The sequence below is a fragment of the Parasteatoda tepidariorum genome, chromosome 4 (genome assembly GCF_043381705.1).
Source record: "Parasteatoda tepidariorum isolate YZ-2023 chromosome 4, CAS_Ptep_4.0, whole genome shotgun sequence".
Classification (NCBI taxonomy): Eukaryota; Metazoa; Arthropoda; class Arachnida; order Araneae; family Theridiidae; genus Parasteatoda; species Parasteatoda tepidariorum.
This window is the reverse complement of record NC_092207.1, coordinates 35,542,970-35,564,744: the sequence shown is the minus strand read 5'-3', so window position 1 is coordinate 35,564,744 and position 21,775 is coordinate 35,542,970. Positions and strand designations below refer to the sequence as shown.

The 21,775-nt window shown below is 31.8% G+C and overlaps 1 protein-coding gene across 1 annotated transcript in view; it reads right to left on the bottom strand.

Annotated features, from left to right (window-relative positions):
* LOC107437838 (uncharacterized) overlaps window positions 1-21,775 on the bottom strand; it is a 327,128-nt gene that overhangs the window by 115,832 nt on the left and 189,521 nt on the right. Inside the window, exon 6 of the mRNA XM_016049967.3 lies at window positions 21,185-21,255. Coding sequence (XP_015905453.2) covers window positions 21,185-21,255 — 71 coding nt within the window. The remainder of the gene's footprint in view (window positions 1-21,184; window positions 21,256-21,775) is intronic.

Below are 21,775 nucleotides of genomic sequence, written 5' to 3'. Positions count from 1 at the left end.
TTTATTTTTTAAAATTATTACAGGGAAGAGTTAAAGGATGTGAATGCATCTCTTCATTTGCTATTTAAAATACGCCATCCTCAATTACTACTTCATAAAACTAAATTGTTTTAAAGCGACTCATTAAAAATCACTTTGCATTGCATTTTTTCCTGATTACGTTTGATACAAATGCTGCACTTTAAATTTTTTGAATTGTGCAATGTATTTCTTGTAAGTGGCATTTACTTCTCAAATAAGTTGAAGCTGAGAATACAAAAATTTATCCATTTGATAAAAACGGATAAAAATTATCTATATGATAATTTTTATCCGTAAGGAAACCTTTTTCTTTTTAGCTTAAGAACATACAAACGTAAAATACGGACAAGATGTATCTGCATGATTAAATTTTGTCCCTCAGATGATTTTGTGTTTTTAAATACTAGAGTCTGGAAACGTTAGATGCAGATGAAAACTTAACTATATGATGAGTTTATATGTGAGAAAACGACACACAGTGAGAAAAAGGTACTGTCTAGACTATCAGAATATATAAAATTTACTGCGTTTTTGGCTCTGTAGGAACATTGAAAGCTCAACAATTTCTACCGAAGTGTCTCGTTAATAATTTTTGCAACATTAAAAATAGAATATAGTTTTATAATATGCTATAAAATTAGGTAAAATTTGTTAATTTTATCATGATACCTTAGAGCAGGGATGAGCTAACTACGGCCCGTGGGCCAACTGTGGCCCGTCGAAAGGTTTCATCTGGCCCGCGGGTAGAGTTTTAACTTGCTAATGATAACTATTTTTGTTCTTTCTTTTTGAACAAAGTACTGGTGACCTTTTTACTTTTTCTACTTTCGTTGTACAAAACATAAATTGATAGAAATAGCTAGCACAGACAGCTTCATTTGGTAAAATGTTGAAAGTGAGTTCTTTATAGAATAACCGTACATTGGAGGCCAACGAGCGTTTGTCTTACTCGAGAGGAAGACATACGGAATATACGGCAGACATATAGTTGAATTGTACTTCACAGATTTCAGTGCCATTCAAACAGAATTAGATATTTTTACCATGCGTTTCAACATAAATTGTGAAACAGTGAGGTCGGATTTGCAGCTTGAATTAATTGAGTTGCAATCTAGCAATCATCTGAAGCAGTTACTTCTAAATATGACAAAGTTGGAGTTTTGCAAATCATTACCCAAAGGTTAGTTTCCCAAATTTAATATCTCATGGCCAGAAAATCAGTCTTAAGTTTGCTTCATCTTATATATGTGAACAAGTGCTTTCGACTACGAACCATAGAATGAATCATTTCAGAAGTAGACTAACAGACAAGCATTTAGTCTCGTTCTTTAAAATAAGTACTTCTCACTTTGAACTTCAATATAAGGAACATTTAAAAACTAAATCGCAATTTCATTCCTCTCATTAAATATTTAAATTAAGACTTCGTTTTTTTTATTTTAGACATTTTTACTTAGCCCACCAAACTTTTTTTTTGTTGGTTTTTTGCCCTCGTCCAAAAAGATCTGCCCTTCCCTGCCTTAGAGCATGATTTAAAAGCCATTCATTGGCCTAAATTTATATGTTTCAGTTTTGTAATTTTTACTAAATGGATGATAAGAAAAAACTATAATTTTGAAAACCAGAATTTTTGGAAAAATGTTGCCACATGTGGGGAAAAACTGCGAAATGATTGATTTAAATACCGTACATTTCGGTTTTATTATAAAAATTATGGTTTTCTTTTCTCCAGAAATGTTTTTACCATACAGTATGGTAATTTTACCAGAATTTTTTTTCCGTGTGAATCTATAGGAAGATCTTGTGTTTTTAAACGTAAGAAACCATAGAAGTATTACGATTTTTATTATTTAACATATTAATTCAGATATAAATAATTTACAGTAAAAATGTTATTAAAACATAATAACTAAATATTCTTTTATGCAAATTTCAAAGCATTACAGAACATTATTACCAATAATGCAATTCCTCCTGTTTTAGTTTAGTAATAATTTTAATGTATTCTTTACACGCAATTTCCCAGTTCATTTTACATAATGTATAATAAATAGTGCCTCTGCTTCTCTGCGAATAAAGATCAATATGTGTACGAACATTTTAAGGTATTTCTGCACATAATGCCAAAACAGGATTTTATAAATTGCAAAAGTTTTTAGATTTTTATCACCTACGCTGATTTATATCATGTATTACTTTTAAATTAGGAATAATTTCTAATTTTTTTAGATTAAAAAATTATTCTTCTAAAATTTCTTTCTGACTTCTAAGCCTTGGATAAGCTATATAAAAAAGAATAATTGGAAATTTTTTCATAGTTTAACCCATTCGGGACAGGTAATTCATAAAAGCAATTATACCAAATCATAATCTGAATGAAAAAAAAAAGTGGTAGCTTAAGTGTGGGCATTGCTAATTTGACAGACTTGTTTTGCTTTCACCTAGTCTAATCAGATATCTAGTTAATATTAGATCTAAGGGTAGCAATTTTAATATTTATTTTGAATTAAGTAGTGGTGAGTTAAATCTTAATTTATTATAACCCCGCCCACAAATAAACTGCTAAAATAATTAGTTTGGTTACTAGCTTTATCTTTTTACCATGAGAGATAATGTTTCATGCTAGCACTTATATAAGTTATATACTTTATATAAGTTATATACTTATATGAGTCATATACTTTATATAAGTTATATACTTATAGTATAAGTTATATACTTATATAAGTTATATATCTTTTATAAGTTATATAAGCACTTATATAAGTTATATAACTTCTGTCACGAATATTTGTGACAACAGGCGTGAAAGGGTTAAAAATACTGTTATTTTTATGATGTACATACCAGTTTCCTGCTTTGTAAGTGCATAAAACAAGCTAAGAAAAATCTATAAAATCTTTTCGAATTTTTTTCCTTCAAATACAGTAGGGAACCGATTATCCGGAACGATTGGGACCATCGCTATTCCGGATAACTGATTTTTCCGGTTTTCTGAATTGCTACAAAAAGCCGTTTTTTTTATTGTTAAACCCAACTAAGAAAAATATAAATTAGGAAATAATCTTAAAAAGAAGAAAAAACGATGAAGTAATACTGTAATGATTATTTCTAAAATGATGGTATGGTAAACATCTTTCAAAAAAGAAAGAAAAATCCTAAAATCTTATGAGGAAAAAAAAATTTTTTTTTTTAAAATGGCGGGGAAATTTATCGAATTTCGTTCCGGTTTTTTGGTTTTCCGGTTTTCTGATTTCCGGATAACGGGTTCTGTACTGTATTTATAAATTTTCTTGGTTTTTTAAATGCAAAGATAAATGTTCAGAATCGTATTTATTATAACCTAGGCATTTTCAGAATTGTATTCATTGCATTTATTTAAAATATTGTATTTATTTCCAAACCCATTAGAATATGCGATAACTTATAAGGAAAAAATAAGCTTAACTCTATTCAGAATTTATAAACTTATTCATTTTATGTTCTACTTGTGAATATGGTGAGCTATAATTGAAAGTGTCGCTAAATTTTAACAGAACTTAAAAATATATTTGTTTTCGGATCTATCAGAATATAAGATAAACAAAAAAAAAATAATTTTAATGTCTTCGAAATTACGGAAAATAGTATATTTCTTAAATGATAAGCTATGCTATAAGGAAAGATTAATATTTTATTATTTAACTATTTAAGACATACCAGTTTCCTGCTTTGTAAGTGCATAAGACAAGCTAAGGAAAATGTATAAAATCTTTTCGAATTTTTTTCCTTCAAATATTTATAAATTTTCTTGGTCTTTTAAATTTGTAGGTACATTTTTAGGAATATATAAGCTGTTAATTGAAGAATAAGTAAAAATTTTTAATTTTAAATTGTTCTTTATTTTTAAAAAAAAATTTTCTAGTACGTTAATTAGTATAATTTTAGTTTAGTTTAAATAATGTTGGTATGGATTAAAAAATGCCCGAACTTTTTATTGCAATTTTACACTTTATACTAGAGGCAATAAACTTTTCATTTCGAACTCACTTCGTACAGAAGATAACGAGGTTCGATTCCCAGGATTGGCATATTGATTGATATAAAACGATCACATTGATCATATAAAATATGTGATAACATACACCATGAATAAAGCTTTTTATCTTACCATTTGGAGTCATGTTTTAAAATCATACCGTTTCGAATTAGACTGGATTGAATTGAATGTGGAATTTAATGGTTGAGGAGAGGAACTGAGAAAAAAGTATACTAAAAACTGCCAGAAAATGTTTACTTTTATCATGTTTCTAACTCTATGGGAACACCAACAATCTAGGGAATTTTTACCAAAATGATACTGGTAAAATTAACATTGAAATATTGTTACATAATATGTGATAAATTTTGGTAATTGTAGTAAAATTTGTTAATTTTATTCTGATATTTTAGAGCATGACATAAAAACATTAGCATAAAAACTTGTCAATTTATTCAGTTAAATTTACTTTTCTGTTTTGTATTTTTTATTAAATGTGTGATAATTAGAACAATGATTTTTAAAACCAGAATTGCCAAAAACCGTTACCATATGAATGGAAAAATTATCATATATATATTTTTTCTTTTTATTAGAAATGTCTTTACCATATAGAACTCTAGTTTTACCAGAATTTTTTTCTCTGTACTTACATTGATCAAAATGCAAATGGAAATATATATGCTCAAGGTAATCCTAATTTGACACTCGTTTGTCAGTCAGGGATCACTAAAACCCATCATGAAATATTTATTAAGGGTTTACAGTACCAGCAACTGTTTATCGTCAATCAAGATCAAGCGAAACGGAAAAAAGCCTGATTCGGTTTTTCGTTTTGTGTCTCTGTCTGCGTCAGTACATCACAAAATGATGTACTATATAACATTCTCAATTTTATCTGTATTTTTTTTTAATCTACTAGTTTCATTTCGCGTCGGCATTTCGGTTTCTTAGTGCAAAATAGTGTAAAAGAAGTTAGTATTAAAAGAAGTTTAGTTTAAAAGAAAGGCTTCCTAAGGTTACTACACTATCTACCAATAAGTATTTGGACACCTATGCAAATGACTATATCTGCGGTCATGAGATACGCTACGTCCTCCGCCGGTATATGTAGTGTAGGGAACAACATCGGCATTAGTCCCATGTAAGACGCCTACTGCACTATTTTGAATGACAATATGCCTCCTATGCTGTGGCAGTTTAACGGGGTGGACCCCTGTTACTTCCAGGAAGACAATGCCAGCTGTCATGTAGCTAGGCTCACCAAGGCTTGGTATGGTGCCAATGGGGTTAATCGAATGGACTGGCCTGTCTAGACCTGAACCCTATCGAGAACCTCTGGGACGAGTTGGATCGCCGAATTAAGGAGTGTACTACGCGTCAAAATCGGTGAAAGAACTTACATGTCTTCTCCATGCCGAATGGAAGAAAATACCACTAGCCGTCAAGGACTTGTGGAAAGTATGCCCCGGAGGTTTCACGCTCTAATTGCCTCTCGTGGAGGCTCTACCAACTATTGATTATGAGTGAAGTTTGTTTTTCTTTTCAATCACACGTGTCAAAATACTAAGTGGTAGATTGTGTAGTCGGCTGTTTGTTGTTAAATGTTAATGTCACTCCATAAACACTCTAAGATTGTTGCTTAGCAATTCCAGCAAAATCTGCTAAATGTAAAGAACTTTTGAAACATGAGTTATATAAATCGGGGGACAAAATTTCCAATCACCAGCTCGTCTTTGGACATCGAACATCGACGGCTAGTGTGTAAGCTCCGTTTTGTAAAATGTTGCGTTTCAAATCAGATTACCGCAATTTTTTCAGAGATGTGAGTTTTCAGTTAGCAAATCATTAAAAATGTTGAACAATCCAGTTTCAGATTTTTAAAACGTAGGTACTTTATTTACGTCGCGCTAGAGCTACACAATGGGCTGTTGGCGACGATCTGGGAAACATCCCTGAGGATGATCCGAAGACATGCCATCGCAATTTTGATCCTCTGCAGAGGTGATGGCTCACCTGCTTTGGTAGCCCGACTATCTGCTTGCGAAGTCGAGCACTTCACGGTAGAACAGTTCAGCGAGGACCAACACTGAGCACTCTCGATCCCGACCCATGCTGATCGAAGTGGTCACCCACCCGATTACTGGCTGCAGCCAGTGATGCTTGACTTCGGTGTTCTACTTGGAACCATTTCTTTATGATCTGTCCACTGCGGGACCAGATTTTAAGAGAGAGAGATTAGTTAGGTACGCAAAAATACACATAGGAATCTATATCAACAGATGTGTTAATGTTTCTGCGTGTTATGACGCATTGGGTTGACTTTCGTAAGAAATATTTCTTAAATTTGAGATAGAGAAAATGAAGAAACTTTCCATGCGCACAAATAAAAATAGCCTTTTAAACGCGTTGAATGTCAACCCGCAGTTGCTTTTTTGTGGTCTACACAGTAGTGTGCATGGTATTTTTTACTACAAATTTATCTATTATAATAATTTTTTAAAACTAGTTTTTTTCCCAATGTATTTTTTGTACATCCTTTTTAATTTCAAATTTCAACGAGAATGCAACGTGAAGTTCAGCACGCAAAACAGCAGTAGTCGCTTACGATTTATTATGTAGAGAGATATTTAAGCTTTGAAGATTAAAGTATTTTTAACGTTTTGTTTTTCAATGATGGTTACAAGCATGTAGTTATAAAATAAATAAAATCATTCTTCTATAGAAAATAATAATAAGTATCTGTTTCTTTGTTTTCGATCGTTTTTATGACCTCATTTTTATGATCATTTTTCTCGTTTATTTATGTGTAATCGAAATCAGATAACTGTTTTATGTTAGTGTTTGGATGCGGGCAAGGGTTAAGAACACTACTTCAAAGAACATAAAACATCAAATTTACCGCCATTAAGACAAATAGGAAGTTCAAATATTATCGGAGGTTTTATGTTTTACTTCCGTTTTTTATCAAAGGAAATGAAACTCATCACGAAGAACGAAACTGTTCAATTTTGCTGAACTTTAAAAAAGGAAAATTATTAAATATAAGTTTGAAAATTATTGAAAATTATAAAATAGTTGAAATTATAAAATTCAAATTATTTTAATTTTGTAACCGATGTTGAATAGCCCACCCAGTTTATGATTGTCAATGTTCAACTCCGTAGTCTTGTAATTTTGAATCCAAAACAGAAGGCAAGGAAACTTCTGAAACATGTATTGGGAGAAATTTACATTCGTGGAGGACTTTTTGATGGAACTAACTCGCATTTGCGTTACACGGAGAGAAAAACCGCGAAAACATCCCACAGTTAGTCTGCATTCATATTGTGGTCGGTACAAGCAGGGTGCAGAATTCCTATCGATCAGCAATCGCTGGGATCGAACCCGGGTCACCTCATTGGATAGTGAGCGCTCTATCCCCTGAGCCACCGCTACTCAGAATAAATCATTATAAAATTGATTCCCACTACATCAATCCGTTGTTTATTCAATTTTTCCTCCTCATAGACGAGGAATGCTTCATCCGGTATGGTAGACTATTTTTCAATTAGTTACATAGCTATAATTATTTAGAGTTTTATTTAGTTGCATAGACTAATTTTTGTATTTTAAATTTCTGTTGTTATTTTTCTTAATATATTGTGGTTAAACCGTCTTAACAAATGGCAATCATTTTGCGGAGTATATGTATACAAAATATGAAAATCAATAAATTTACTGACTCTTTGTTTTCTCGAACTCATTATAATTCATGAATAGAACTTGAAGTGTTTGGTGAACAAAATATTAAACAATAACATTTTAAAAACGCTAAATTCTGGGTTTTTGAAAACGGTATATTTAGAAACTTCACTGCGGAAAAAAAATATAATTAAAGCTACCAGATAGATTTATCTGGCTTTTTAGTTCTATAGGAACATTGAAAAGCACAGTAATATTTTAACATACCGTTAATGGCTTTTAATATTATTATTAATAAAAAAATATGGTGCTATTATCATGCTGTTTAGTAGTGAATTTGATAAAATTTGGTAATTTTTTTAAAAAAGAGGATAATTCTGACAGTAATAATATACACTGGTTATCATAAATTAAGGAAAATTCACAAAAATCGCGATAACTCAAGAAATTACACATGGAATTTTATGAAACTTACCCACAATATACAACACATAGTAAGGTATTAAACAACATAAAAAGAAATTATCAGACATTAATAGTAGTATAGAAATTAGCACATGTATAAAATAAACAAATTGGAAGTATCGGTTTGCAATAGAAAAAGTACCTTTAATATGGAATATGATTGCCTCTAGAAGCAATACAGCACAAACAGCGATGTGTGATGCTTTCAATTATGCGGTCTATCAGTTCAATAGGAAGTGAGAGCCATTGCTCTTGTAAAGCAGTTGCAAGCGTGGCAAGGGTCTGAGGGGGCGGATTGATGGCAGATACACGCCTCCCTAGAGCATCCCAAACGTGCTCGATAGGATTCAAGTCCGGGGATCGAGCTGGCCACTCCATGCGAGTAATTGTTTCCTGTTGAAGATAATCATCAACAATGCGAGCTCTGTGTGGTCTTGCATTATCGTCCTGTAACAGGAAGCAATCACCAATTGCCCCGGCATATGGGCGCACATAAGCATCAAGGATGTTGTCTCGATAAACCTGAGCATTCACGGTTCCCCTTGGAAAGACATGGAGGTATGTGCGCCCTCCTAAGGATATGCCTCCCCAAACACAGACACTGCCTCTTCCGTATGCATCTCTTTCACGGATGTTTGATGGATGATAACGGGTCCCAGGTTCTCTCCATATCAAATAACGTCTACTGTCACTTTCTAGACTAAACCTGGACTCATCCGTAAAGAGAACAGGCCTCCATTGATCTGACGTCCAGTGGACATGTTGTCGGGCCCACTGCAAACGGTCTCTCCTATGGCGTGATGTGAGCGGCACGCAAATGGCTGGTCGTCTCGCATACAGACCACCTTCGTGGAGCCTTCTGCGCACAGTTGACGTTGACACCAACCTTCCGGTGGCTGCAGCAAGAGAGGATCTAAGATGTGTCGGAGTAGCGGTTCTATTCCTGCGTGCACTTAATGTCAAATATCGGTCATCGGCACTGGTCGTAACAGTTGGCCGTCCTTGACTGAACCTCCTAGATGCCGAATCTGTGGTTTGAAATTGCCTCCAAAGTCTATGAACCACAGATGGACTCACATTTAGCCATCTGGCCACTTCTGATTGACTCTGCCCTGCCTCTAGTCTCCCGATGGCTCTCCATCGTAGTTCTTCAGGCAAATGATGCCTAGAGGTCATTATTACGAATTGGCTATCTCAGATTTTCAATGTCGCAATCACAGTAAAATTTGTGTGCTTTCTCTCAAACTTGGACTTTTATGCTCCAGGCAGATGACGTAAGCCGAGTGCAGCGCCACTAATTTGCATATTGCAATTTTACTCAGCTACTCTTAGTGGACAACATATGCAAATTTTGCACGGTTTGGCTTACTTTTGAAAGAGTTATCGCTATTTTTGTGATTTTTCCTTAATTTATGATAACCAGTGTATTTTGAGATCACGCAAAACTGACCAATTTTATTATATTTTTTTAATTTACTAAACGGTTATTAACCTTGTTTTTCGTCGTTAAATTGTTTTTGTTTTCATTTTCAAGTAAGCTATAAGCTAACATTAACAATTTTTGAAAAATAAAAAATGAGTATCTATTCATAATATGCAAATGAGGGCATATTTTAAAAGTTTTAAATAGATTAGTTATTTAATTAACATATTTAAGTATTCATATTATTTTAATGTAAATACTTAAACTTGGTAAAAAGAAATAATTCACAAAGTTGAGAGAAAGTATGTTTAGTAAATTATCTATACCTTCTTTGTATAATTGAAAACGTGGAAAATAAAATTATTTTATAAACTAAATGTTTCTTTTAAAATGAGAGGATTTAAAAATGATCATAGTTTAACTTGTAATGAGTTTCTACTGATTTATTAATTTGCATTTCTTTATCATTATTTACTAGATTAAAGAGGAAAAAAGAGCTAAAAATTATTTTTAATCATTTTATATTTATTTTTATAATATCAGATTTTAACTATTCTTAATTTCATAAACTAAATGTGAAATAAACATTAAAAAATAATCTTGTTTAGCTATAATATTGTTTAGCATCAACTAATTCTTAAGCCTTCATTTATGCAAATAAGTTCATGAGAGTTAAAATAACTATCTCATGATCGTTGAAATAATTTGCGAATTTTTAATCCCTAATTATGATTGGCCATATTTGTTAGAGAAAATATTGACTGGGGAATACTGATTTGGAAGAGAAAAATAATCTACATTTTTTACGTTTGTGTTATAATTTATTTCCCTCCTTCTTTCAACACTTGCTAATAAGTGCAAGTATTTTTAAAGAAGGTTCTGATTAATCACGAGGTTTTAATATTAAAACAAATAATTTATAAGAAGTTGATATATCATGCAATGCAGCCGGGATAGCCTGGTTGGCAAGGCACTGGACTCACGTTCGTTAGAGAGGGCTCGAATCCAGCCTGCTGAAGACTCTCTGTGTAGTAAATGGTGACTGGTGCACGCTAAATTTGTCGGATCACACAGTCCCCCTTGTTCCCACAGCACATTGTACCTCTGGGGGTATTGAATTGGAGATTGATTGTTCACTGGAGGTCGAAATTACGGTCAGTCGATGAATGTATAAAAGAGTCCGCCCTATAAACGGGCTGTGAAGTGTGTGGCTGAAGTCGTATTATTGGTCACAAATGGCTCCTGTGGAAAGCAAGAACAATCGCACCTCCTCTGCCTCAGTGGACAACGACAACAACAGCAACAACAAATCATGTAATAAAAAATACGAATTCCTTTAAATACATTAAAGTAATGTATATTTAACCAAATACTTAGTTTATACAGCCTTACTAACTTGCCTTAGTCATTTAAGATCTAAAATATTTCAAAAAACGCAAAATACCTAAAAACAGTTTTATAGAAAATATAAAGCGTATGAAGGAAAGGTAAGACAATGAATCTGGTCCCTCCCCAGACGTAAGAAAAGGGAAATATTTTTTAAATCATAAAACTGTTTTCTCAGTTTAATTTCTCTGTATTAAAATCTATGACAGTTAAAGCGATTCTAATAAAATTAAAGAATCCTTTTTTTGCATGAATAATAATATTGAAATAATTTGTTTAAGGCATATTTTTTTGTATAAGCAAAATAGGAATTTTAATAACTTTTTAATTTCTTTGAAATGAAGAACAATTGTACTCGAATTTGCAATACCAAATAACATTTTCTCTCGCTTGGTACAATTAAATATTTTTGCAGTATTTATTTTAAAATCTTTAAGCTTTGAAGTTTGAGAAAATCTTTTAAATTATTCAAAAACAATGAAAAAAAAATATTGGGTAATCAGTAATATTTCATGAAATTAAAACTTACTGAGAAATGTATTCAACTAATTGAGTTTTTTTTTCTATTTTAAGTTTAGCAAAAGAGGAGGGAATTTTTTGTAGGATAAATTTCTCGTGATATTGAAAAATTTGTGGTATCGAAGTTTGTAATATTGTGGTTCGATTATACTACCCGCAACAAGAGTATCTGTCCTCATTTGAAATTATAAACTGCATGCATTATTGCATTGAAATGCATTATAACTGTACGCATTATTGTGTGTCACAAAATGCAATAAAATCGAGTGCCTTTTTTGGAATGTGGTATAGTTAATTACTTTTTCAGACAGAAATATATGTTTAGAATGTAAGTAAGAGGGCTGGACATTCTGTGGAAAATTTTAGACGAGAATCAAGTCTCTTTAAGCTCTATAGAAATTAATTTTTTCATAAATATTGAAATTTTAATAAATCAGACTTGCTCTAGTATTGTTTTAAAACTATTCAGTGGATAAAATGTACATAAGGCAAAATGTATAAGGTATAAAAGGCAAATTTACTATAGAAATTTCATATAAAAATTAATATTTTATAAATTAATGTGAAGAATGTTTAGTTACAAGAAATTAAATACATAAAAGAAATCGAAATACATACGGAATAGAGGGCGTTGTGTGAATAATTAGTTCTTCTTGAAATATCCAAAAAGATATCCATTGTGTGATCAGAAAAAGCATAGCACAACGGGCCTGATATCATCAAGGGTGATATCGGACGATTTTTGGAATTTACTCCATCAGTAATAAGCTTTAAGCGAATTAAATCCTTTATATCCATCTCATATAAGAATAGAATGTTACTTACACACTTTAACAGATGTAGTTTTAGTTCATTGTCCTTCACAATGAACATGCGTGGTAAACCTTAAATGTATTTAAAATTGTATTAGTTTCTATTAACGATTTTCTTTTCACAATAAATGCTAATTATCGTAGAAATTCTTGTTGCTAAGATATTGTATGTAGGAAATAATGATTGATAGTGGTGGAAGCGTGTATATTAATGATTTTTGTTCACTAAAACTTTCGGTTTTCTTCCTTCATTCTGTTTTTGCAAATTGAAGCAGCAGTCCATATTTTACAATAAAAAGTCAGTTTAGAAGTAACATTCCTTATTGTTTTTCATAATTAGCATTTTTGGGTGACATTTTTTGGGGAAAGTCAGTTTGGAAGCAACACTCATTAATATTTTTGTGTGAAAGTCAGTTTGGAAGCAACACTCATTAATATTTTTGTGTGAAAGTCAGTTCAGAAGCAACACTCCTTAATATTTTTGAAGAAAATCAGTTTGGAAGCTACACGCAATAATATCTTTGGGTGAAAGTCAGTTCGGAAGCAACCCTCATTAATATTTGTGTGTTAAAGTCAGTTCGGAAGCCACACTCATTAATACTTTTGGGTGAAAGTCAGTTCGGAAGCAACACTCATTAATATTTTTGAGTGAAAGTCAGTTCGGAAGCAACACTTATTAATATTTATGAGTGAAAGTCAGTTCGGAAATAACACTCATTAATATTTTTGGTGCAAATCAGTTTAGAAGCAACACTCATTAATATCTTCGGGTGAAAGTCAGTTCGGAAGCAACATTCATTAATATTTTTGGGTGAAAGACAGTACGTAAGCAACTCTCATTATTTGCTTAAATGGAAGTCAGGTTGAAAGCAACGCTCATAAATTTTCAGACGAAAGTTAGTTTTGAAGCATTATTTTTTTGTTATTTTAATAGTGAAACCAGTTTTGAAGTAAAATCACTATTATAGTTTGATCTGAAATTGCCTTAATTTTTTAATAATAATGTTTAATGCAAAATTCGTTTAATTTCGGTCACATTTTCGGCTGAGTACATAAAATTCAAAATCTAAGAGAGTTGTCAGGAGTTTAATACTATCAAGATATTTTGGTGCAATAAGCTGAATTTTCTTCTAAATATTTCGATCAAATGCCTTGTATTCCACTTAAAAAAACATTTAGTTTGTACGACTTTTACAAGCAAACATTATATACGGCGATAGCTAATAGAGAATATAAAACATAGCGTATGATTTATCACAATATTTTTACAATTGCATAGTATTGAAGTGAGTACTTACAACTATGTATGGTACTTTTGCAGGTAGCGGATATTAATAATTCTAAAATATTGTATTTTTTAAAACAAAAATGCTTAAATAATGAGTAACAACTGTACCAAAATACATAGTGAATGATAATATTATTACGGCATTATATAATTATATGAAGTATGAATGCATAACGAGCACTGATGAATGTATAATGAGCACTAAGCAACAACAATAAAAAAAAATAACTACGAAATAATAATACTATAACTGAAAAATTATACGCAAAGCGTATTATCGATGAGTACAAAAATACGTTTATAACAAGTATTTTACCACGAAAAAATGTACCAAGTGGATACAGTGAATCGCAACATTTTACAATTTATAACAGGAAAAGTGTATTTTAGTATATGTGCAGCAGTCTGGTAAAAATAATTGTATACATTTTATTAATTTGCATAAAAAATATGTAAATAATGAGTACTATTAATTTCATAACAGTTGTACCAATGTCTTTGTTGTATCATAAATGTAAAAATATATTCGAGTACTAATACAGATAACAATAACGAGTACTAATAATAACTTATAAAAATACGTAAATGATTACTAAGAGCATTCAGCTTATCTTTGAATATGCATATACTTTCTGCACTACAAATATAAAAATATATTCGAGTACTCAAATATAATGTGTGTAAAAATGATAAAAGCTGTAATATATATTTATATATTTGCGAGCATTACTATTTAATCTAAACACATAGTTTTATTTTGATCATTAAAATATGTACGATTTACTTGCGAATATGCATATACTTTTCGTGCTATAAATACAAAAATATAATCGAGTACTCTTATATGATGCTTCTAATCATGATAAAAGCTGTAATATATGTACTGTAACGAACATTATTAATATTTAATCTAAAAACATAGTTTTGTTTTGATCATCAAAATGTCTGCGAATATATACTTTCTGAGCTATAAATCTAAAAATATATTCGAGCATTCATATATGATGCGCGTAATAATGTTATAAGCTTCATTTTTGCGAGCATTATATTTAATCTAAAAACATAGGCTTATTTTGATAAGCAAAGTCCATAAAAAAGTTTTAATTTACCGCTGATTTCCAGTAATGGTTAGTAATAAAAACTTCCATCTCCTTCAATAATCCCTAAATGAACGAAAAACGGAATTTTCCGGAATTTTCACTCTATCCCGTGAAATAAAGTTCGGGAAAAGTAAATTAGCATAGAAATCCAGCCGTCAATCGTAGGAGCGGCGAAATCCATTTTAATCAGTTGAAAAGGAAATCAACATGATAGACTAAATAGGCACAATTAAATAAATCGATTCTAGCGTCGATAGAAGTGGAATTCACAGGAAAATAACCCATCATTAAGAACACTATCCGAAACAGTATGAGATTCGTCAACCCTTGTTTAGTTATTGAAGGAGAGTGGATGTGATTAGCTTTTTCGAAGCTTTTAGTTCATTGTCAGATGATCCAATCAACTGAGAAAAAAAAGGGTTGCTCCTGTTTCCGCCAAGCCTGTGACATCGCCAACGGATGCAAATTTGAGACTTCGCCAAGATTAATTGCAGTTTTTTTTATTTGACTGGCAGTAAAAGAACTATAATTTCGTTATCGAACTTTAGGTAATGCAGTCAAACTCCGCTATTGTGAACACGGTTTATAGTGAACTCCCGGATATAGTGAACGAAATGTTTGCTCCCGTGCCTTGCTACACACGTGTAATGCTATTTTTTGTGGATATAGTGAACTAAAAAAAGAGAGGAAGTTGGATATTATTAACTTTTTTCTTACCTTTCTTTTACTTTTAACTTTTTTCTCCAACTGATTTTTATTCATTTTTTCATAATAATTTTGAAATTTCCAATTCAAAATAAATACATATGCCGATTTTTAAAACCATCTATAGCACGGAATACTTTTTTTTTTAAACGGCGGGCACTTGGGATGTATTGTCCCATTGGCCAGGAGTGCCAGAACTGCTACTCTCTTCTCGTTACCCAGTGGGCACCTGTGGCGAAGCCACGGCGGTGGAGCAGCGTCGCCCACGTCACACAACCGCAAATCCGTTTATCAGGATTCACCGTTAACCGAAATTTCGGTCTCTTGAAAGTTCATTATAAGTTTGACTGTAACAAAATTCTAAGAAGAAAAAAATATTTTATTTTTTATTTGATTTGTAACTATGGCACTACGGCGCGAACATATAGTTAAAATTATTTATAACTCTGAATTTTGAATTTATATGAGATTAAATTACTTGATAAACAGTTTTGATTCTAATAGGCAATTTGACATTATTCTAAAGAGCTAAAATATTTACTAAAACTATATTGTGTATCTATTCTGTAGTTATAACTATATTGTACCTATTTAGACAGTATACTGTCTTTACACTGTCTCAATAGGCACAATTAAATAAATCGATTTTAGCATCGATAGAAGTAGAATTCCCAGGAAAAGAACACATCATTAAGCCAACGGATGCAAATTTGAGACTTCGCCAAGATTAATTGCAGTTTTATGTTTTACTGGCAGTAAAAAGAACTATGATTTCTGTATCGCTAGTAACAACTTTCATTTCGTTAATAACAAAAATCTAAGAGAGGAAAAAAAAAACTCATTTTATTTTTAATTTGATTTATAGCTACTGAACAATGGCGCCAGCATATAGTTTAAATTTCTTAAAACCTTAGATTTAAAATATATATGGGATTAAATTATATGATAAACAGTTTCTGTTCTAATAGGGAATTTGAAATCAATCTAGACAGCTAAAATATGTAATATAATATTGAAATTCAATTGCTGGAAAGAGAACGCTTAAAAATGAAACTAAAATTAAATAAATACTATTAATGTAAACTCTACAACCTTTAACATATTCACATCGCACTGTGTCAGACCATTCTCTTTCTTCGTTATATAGAGATTTATAGCTCGTATTTGACAAAGATTCATTATGATAATGATTTCTGATTTAATAACGTTTCCATTTTTAATTGGTTGATTAATGCATTTGCAGCGTAAGTATTGTAACAATTTCATTGGATCATTATTCGATTATCATAATAGGTGGATTCTTCCTTTTTTTCAATGGTTGTATATCGAGCCACGGTGTCTCAGGGGGTATAGCACTCGCCTCCAAACGAGGCGATTCGGTTTCGATCCCCGCAATGCCTGGGATTTGAATTCCGCACCCTGCTGGCACCGACCACAGTACTGACGTAAAATATCCTCAGTGGTAGACGCATAATGGGTTAGAGTCCCCTTGCCGTCAGACTAACCATGAGAGGTTCTCGTAGTTTTCCTCTCCATTCAAAACTAGTACTTTTAAAATATAACAAACACTTGAAAGTAGTTTTAAATTCTTGAATTATAAATAATACTTCACATTTTTAAACGCAAAAAATCTAAGGAACGGAATTGTTAAAAGTTTCTCGTGCTTTTCCCCTCCATGCAAAACTAGTATTTATAAAATATAACAAACACTTGAAAGTAGTTTTAAATGCTTGAATTATAAATAAAATTCCACATTTCTAAAAGCAAAAAAAATGTAAGGAACGGAATTAATAAAAGTTAGAAATTGTTGAGATTATGTATTGCGATATTTCGGATAAAAAGTATGGCAACAAGTTATTCAAATCTACTAAGATTAAAACCAACCACCAAAAAGAAGAACTTTAAACAACTCGATCGTAATCGTTTAACTTCAAGAATGTTTTTTTTTTATAGAAAAAAGATAAAAATAACGAAATAAAATTGAAAACTAGACTTCATTACTTTTTTATTCAATAGAAGAAGAAGAAAAAAAACGAAGGGATTTTATTTTTCAAATTTAACTTCGAACGACAGGTGGACGTTTTCTTGAAAAAGGGATTTAAGATTACCGATCAGTTTGAAAAGGAAGTTTCGAATATAGTTCGACAAAGCTGTTTATTCCCCTTTTGCAGTTTTTTTTTATTTTCTCTATTTTCCCCCTTTTCTCGAACTCATCGTATACCGATATCCAATAGATATCTATCAAATACCAGGTTTGTCAGTAATACTCGTACTGTGGAACAAATCAGTAGAAATGAATTGAAGTTGGTTTTATGCGATGAGTTATTGGATTGTACAGCTTGGTTGCACGAACATCGTGAGTTCCAGAAATGAAAAGAAAGAGATGGTGGTTTTCTGGATCGTTCCGGAACATTTATTTTCTAAGCATTTATTCGGAGAGAAAATTTTATTATACTATTTTGTAGGTGCTTAATACAGATGGTTTAAAAATTTTCATAAGCCGAAAAAAAAATTAAAACAGAACAACATAAACAAGAAACTAGTAAATAAGCTACAGGACGTTTTTTAAATATGTATTTAAAATCTCTTTTATAAATATTTAAATTATTGTTGTTGTTCTTGTTCATTTACGTCGCACTAGAGCTGCACAATGGGCTATTGGCGACAGTCTGGGAAACATCCCCGAGGATGATCCGAAGACATACCATCACAATTTTGATGCTCTGCAGAGGGGATGGTCCCCCACTTCGGTAGCCCGACGACCATATTTAAATTATAATTGCAAACTATGTTGTTGTTGCAGTTCATTTACGTCGCACTAGAGCTGCACAATGGGCTATTGGCGACAGTCTGGGAAACATCCCCGAGGATGATCCGAAGACATACCATCACAATTTTGATGCTCTGCAGAGGGGATGACTCCCCCGCTTCGGTAGCCTGACGACCATATTTAAATTATAATTGCAAACTATGTTGTTGTTGCAGTTCATTTACGTTGCACTAGAACTGCAAATGGGCTATTGGTGACGGTCTGGGAAACATCCCTGAGGATGATCCGAAGACATACCATCACAATTTTGATGCTCTGCAGAGGGGATGGTCCCCCGCTTCGGTAGCCCGACGACCATATTTAAATTATAATTGTAAACTATGTTGTTGTTGTTGTAGTTCATTTACGTTGCACTAGAACTGCACAATGGGCTATTGGCGACGGTCTGGGAAACATCCCAGAGGATGATCCGAAGACATACCATCATAATTTTGATGCTCTGCAGAGGGGATGGCATCCCAGCTTCAGTAGCCCGACGACCTGAACGCGAAGTCGAGCCCTTTACTGTAGAACAGTTTAACGAGGACCAATACCGCACATCCTCGGTCCCTACTCAGACTAATCCAAGTGGTCACCCAACCGCACACTGACCGCAGCCAATGATGCTTGACTTCGGTGATCTGCTAGGAACCGTGTCCTAACGATCAGTTCACTGCGGTACTGTAAACTATGATATAAATGATAATGTTAAAGGAATTTTAAAATAGGTGTATACATACAAGTGGTAAATAATAATAATACTTTTTTAAATAACGGCTGACACTCAACTTTTTAGCAGATGACGGAAGTGTTGCTCATTTATCGTGACTCAGTGGGCACCTGTGAACCAAAGTCATGGAGGCGAGCAACATTACCACCCACGCTACCCTGCTATCTGTTCATAGGGTGGGCCACATTCACTCATCACATTACAGAGGACAACACACAAACATCCATGCCCTGAGAGGGATTCGAACCCACAGCCATTGACTTCGCAGCCAGACACACTAACCACTCGGCTACCTGGCCGGCGTGAGCATAAATATTGAAACTCAACGATGTTAACTCGATGGAATCAAAATATGACCCAACCATGACCAAGCCACATGGCCATGACCAAACCACTCAGTAGGTAATTTTTCTTTTCTTATAGCAACGATTTACTGGAAATTTCGGTTTTCAAAATTCAATTTCTTATTACCACGTATTTAGCAAAAAATACAAAACTGAAGAATACATTTAATCAGATAAATGGTTTTTATACCATGCTCTAGTGTATCCTGATAAAATTATTAAATTTTACCATATTTACCAAATTTTATCACATATTATAAAACAATATTTTACTGTTAATTTTTCCAAAATCATTACCAAAGCACTTCCTTAGAGCTAGAAATACGGTAAATTCTAACATATTTTGGCAGTTTTCCAAACACTTTTTTTCCCCAGTGTAAGATTGCCTAGTAATTTTGACTCTATTCAGACGACTCGGTCAACGTCTGAAGAATATTCGTCTGATTTTTTAGAATGCCTGATTTTTTGGAAAAACTGATTTTTCGGAAAATGTTATGTATCAAAATTGTTATCATATTTAAAATTTAACCAATGTTCCACACGAATAAATAAGTTATTTTTAAATATTTAAAGTTACAGGAAAATGTGCTAAAAATTCGTGTTTTTATACAGTTATTAAAATATTCGGGTTTTTATACAGTTATCCACCCCTTTGAATTTAACTGTGCAATTTAAGTTTTATTTGTTTACTGTTTGTAAATACCTTGTATTTTTGTATACGTTGTGCTTGTCGAAACATGTTTCAAGAAAGTGTTTAAATAGATAAATTGTTGCAGAATATAGGAAATATGTGGAGTTAAAAATGAATCTTTAAAGTGATTTGAATTAAAAAAATCAAATAATTTAGATGATTCAAATTAACTGTTGAATCAAGTCAAATAATCTTGATGATAACTATAAGCGATATACTTAAAACAATCGTTAAGTTTACTTGAATCAATTTATTTGAATTAACAGACTAGAATCACTGATTCAAATTAACAGATGATTTAAATCAATAAACCAGAATAAACTGGATTTTATTTGACACAAATAAGGAATTTGGTACTACCATGTTTGCTATCAACTTGTTAATTTCCAAATGTTCGAATATTATTTTGTATTTTGTATTAGTATTAAAATAGATTAACTGATAATTTTGTATCAATAGCATGAATAATAAACTACTACAAATTACTAAATTTTATTAGTTGGTTTTAATAAGAAACATTGATAAACTTGTTTGAATAAATCGAATATAATAACTGCTATTCGAATTAACAGATTATGGAGGCTTGTGGAAATTAGATGCTAGATGCATAGATGGGGTTGATAAATGACGCATATTATCTACATCTCAAAGCTTTTTGATTCGAATTTTGTAAATTTTCTGGATTTGATTTAATTGATGATTTAATTCTATTATTAAAATAAAATACACAGTAATAAATTTTAAATTACTTCATAATATTAATCAGACTTAGATAACGTAATTTTATGACAATTACTAAACAGCGCATAGTACTATAGTACTGAAAGTGATTAAGAACTAACTTAGTCAGCATGTTCAAGTTCTCAAAAAATAGATTTATTTGAAAACCTATGAATTTGTTCTTAAAAATTGACCAGTTCATATCGTAAATATCGTTCATTTTTAGAAAAAAACAACAAAAAAAAAAAAAAAAAAAAAAAAAAAAAAAAAAAAAAAAAAANAGAACTTAAAGTACAAAAAAAAAAAAAAGAAAAAAAAAACAAATAACCATTTTTATCAATGTTTTAATTGCAAGATTTGTGCTTTTTCTTTTCGAACTAAAAACACTTCAAACTAATAAACTAAACAATAATTTGCAATACTTTTGTTGTTTTCACTTTTTAAAAAAAAATATTATCAGTATACTTACATCTGCTGTGTGCACATTGGGAGATGGTAAAGTCATATAAGCTCCACTTTTATCCTTCCCAACTGTTAATCCTAAAAATATATATAAAAAGATTAAAATAATATTTAATTGTTATTTTATCATATTCAAACAAAACAGACATTATTAGATAAGAGTTATAACATAAGAACCATAAATAAGACGGTATTCAAACTGTTACTGCGAGAAAAAACCGTTCATTAACTGTTTTCTCCTAATACGGTTAAACAACCAGAATTTTATCGCACCAGCTAGATCCAACTAATGAAGCCACTTAGTTACTAGCAGATGTGAACATATTATAACCGAGAAGGCTAAAATGTCAATATCATGACTGTCAGAACAGGGGGTTCGAGTCTTAACGATGACATCACAATATTTCATCCATTCCCTTCAACACATGAAGAGTTTTCAGTGTTCTGCACTCTCCAATTTGTGACCCTGGGCAATTGGAATACGATATTCTCATTGATGCATGGATGGCAGGACCCATAAAGTTGCTACAGACGTTGTAGAGAGTCACAAGGATCACTTGTTTATATATATATATATATATATATATATATATATATA